At 56.9% G+C, this 2,613-nt stretch overlaps 1 protein-coding gene across 1 annotated transcript in view; it reads right to left on the bottom strand.

The window, feature by feature from the left end:
• ANP32A (acidic nuclear phosphoprotein 32 family member A) overlaps positions 1-2,613 on the bottom strand; it is a 5,681-nt gene that overhangs the window by 379 nt on the left and 2,689 nt on the right. The window contains exons 5-7 of the mRNA XM_017737014.1: positions 1,929-2,015; positions 937-1,034; positions 68-124 (exon numbers count right to left, since the gene is read on the bottom strand). Of these exons, the coding sequence (XP_017592503.1) occupies positions 68-124; positions 937-1,034; positions 1,929-2,015 (242 nt within the window). The remainder of the gene's footprint in view (positions 1-67; positions 125-936; positions 1,035-1,928; positions 2,016-2,613) is intronic.

The raw sequence follows: 2,613 nt of genomic DNA, 5'->3' as shown, positions 1-2,613 counted from the left end.
GCGTGCCGCGGGTGTGGAGCCGCCCCAGCCGCAGGAAAAGCGGGATCGGGACGGGCTCCGTACCGGCCTCCTCCTCGTCCTCCTCGTCGTCCACCTCGCCGTCGTTGTAGCCCTCCTCGTCCTCCTGCGAGGACAAGGAAAAGCGGGATGAGAAGCTCGGCATCGGCCCGGGATCCTTCCCGACAGCCCTTTTCCCGAGGCCTTGGAGCCGCTTCCCAGGGGGGCCGGTTCGGGATGGAACAGCAGGAACCCGGCACTGAACGGCTGGGAATTCCCGAGCTGCGCCTGGCAACGGCGCTGCCCTTCCCGACTCCGGGAAAACCGGGATTTATTGGAGCGCGTTCCTCCGGAGCCTCGGGGGTGGACTGGGGAGGCTGAGGAACATTCCAGAGGGGTGGGAGAGGGGGCGGGGCTGCAGGAGAGGGAAAACAGCTTCCCACAATCCCCTTTTCCTTCCTCAATCCCATTCCCACCCTCGCAACCCCATTTTCTCCCTTCCCAATCCCATTTTCCCCCCTCAATCCCATTCTCCCTTCAAGCCCATTCCCACCCTCCCAATCCCAGTTTTTCCCTTCTCTCATCTCATTTTCCCTCCCTAATCCCATTTTCTTTCCTGCAATCCCATTTTCCCCCCCTCCCAATCCCATTCTCCATTCAATCCCATTTTCCCTCCTCTGATCCTATTTTCCCCCCTCAATCCCATTTCTCTCCCTCCCATCCCATTTCCCCCCTTCCCAATCCCATTTTCCCCCTCCAGTTCCACTTCCCCTCCTTCCAGCCCTTTTCCCCTCCCTCAATCCCCCCCCCCACCCCCCCAATCCCATTTTTCCCCCATCCCCATCCTAAAACTCCTCAAATCCCAGATTTGAGCCCTTTCCTGCCCAGCCCTTCCCAGTCGGATCCCGCTGATTCCCGCTGTGGAATTCCAAGCCTCACCTCCTCGTCTCCGCTCACATCCTCCTCTTCCCCTTCCTCCTCCTCCTCCTCATCCTCCTCGTCCTCCACTACCTGAGCGTCATCATCGTATTCCTCCTCTGGAAAAACAAAATCCATGGAAAACTTTTCCTCATTCCACCCCAAACCCTGGCAATCCAAGTGGAGAATTCCTTAAGGATAGCACGGGATTGGCGGCAGCTCTGGGAATGCAGGGTCAGAGTTGCTCATGGAGCCTCCGGCTGCTCCACTTCCCACTGTTCCCAAGGATTTGGGAGCTGGAGGATATCCTGGCTATTCCAGGAATCCGGAGCAGAACTTTCCCATTAGCCAGCGGGAGCCCTTCCAGGGACACAAAATTCTGGCCTATTCGGGAATTCCCGAAAGGAAAGCCCCCAAATCCGACCATTCCCAGCAGAAAAGCGGGAAGTGCGGAGCCCCCGGAGTGTTTTCCGTGTGTTTGGGAGCTTTTGGGAAGTGGCCCTTCCCAGAGCTCCCACTCAGCATTCCCGGGAAAAGTGCACATCCAGCTTTTCTGCTTTGCTGCGCCGCTGGGATGGGAGAATCCAGCAAATTCCCCGGGATCAGCCGGATCCGCAGCCAGGGATGGCTCCAGGGGCAGCCGGGGAAAGGCGGCACCTAAAGCACTGGGATGCCCCAGAATTCCCTGGAATTCTGGCGTGCTCCTTCCTCAGGGCCTGGCTCGGAACTGGGAATTCACTGGAGCTCCCCCGTGTTTTCCATGCACTTCCCTAATTCCTGCTTTTTTCCATGCCCAAGCTGCTTCTCCCCTCACCCTTTTCCATGAGGATTTCCACAATTCCAGGACATCCCCGTTCCTTCCATTCCTTCAGTCCCTTCCCTTGGTTCCTTCCTTATCCCACCCCTCCATTCCCAGATTGAGGAATGGGATTTTCCAGGCCCTGCCACCTCCTCCCCACATTCCTTTGGGATGCGGGAGCTGCCGGGAATCCCACGGAGCACATCCCACGTACCATCCTCATCCTCCTCCTCGTCATCCAGGCCCTCCACGTATCCCTCGGCGTCGGAATCCGGCGCTTCCTTGTCATCCCGGTCTTTCACTAGGGATAAAACTGAGGAAGTTGCTCCTTCAGGCCCTGCCAGGCTCCTTCCCGCCATTCCCTCATTCCTTTCCTGGCTCCTTCCCGCCATTCCCTCATTCCTTCCCCTCATTCCTTTGGGACACTCAGCTCCTCTCCCTGATTCCTGTCCCTCATTCCCTCAGGACATTGAGATCCTTCCCCTCATTCCTTTGGGAAAATGAAGTTCTTTCCCTCATTCCTTTCCCTCATTCTTTCAGGACACCCAGGTCCTTGCCCTCATTCCTTCCCCTCATTCCCTCATTTCTTTCCCTCATTCCTTCATTTCTTTCCCTCATTCCCTCAGGTCCCTCCCCTCATTCCTTCCCCTCATTTCTTTCCCTCATTCCCTCAGGTCCTTGCCCTCATTCCATCCCCTCATTCCATTCCCTCATTCCATCCCCTCATTCCATCCCCTCATTCCATTCCCTCATTCCCCCACCTCGCTTCCTCAGGTCCTTCCCCTCATTCTTTCCCCTCATTCCCTCATTTCTTCTCCTCATTCCCTTCCCTCACTCTCTCAGGCACTTTCCCTCATTCCATCCCCTCATTCCATCCCCTCATTCCATTCCCTCATTCC

Source organism: Corvus brachyrhynchos, unplaced genomic scaffold (genome assembly GCF_000691975.1).
Source record: "Corvus brachyrhynchos isolate BGI_N302 unplaced genomic scaffold, ASM69197v1 scaffold200, whole genome shotgun sequence".
NCBI lineage: Eukaryota > Metazoa > Chordata > Aves > Passeriformes > Corvidae > Corvus > Corvus brachyrhynchos.
This window is presented reverse-complemented; position numbering and strand designations above follow the sequence as displayed.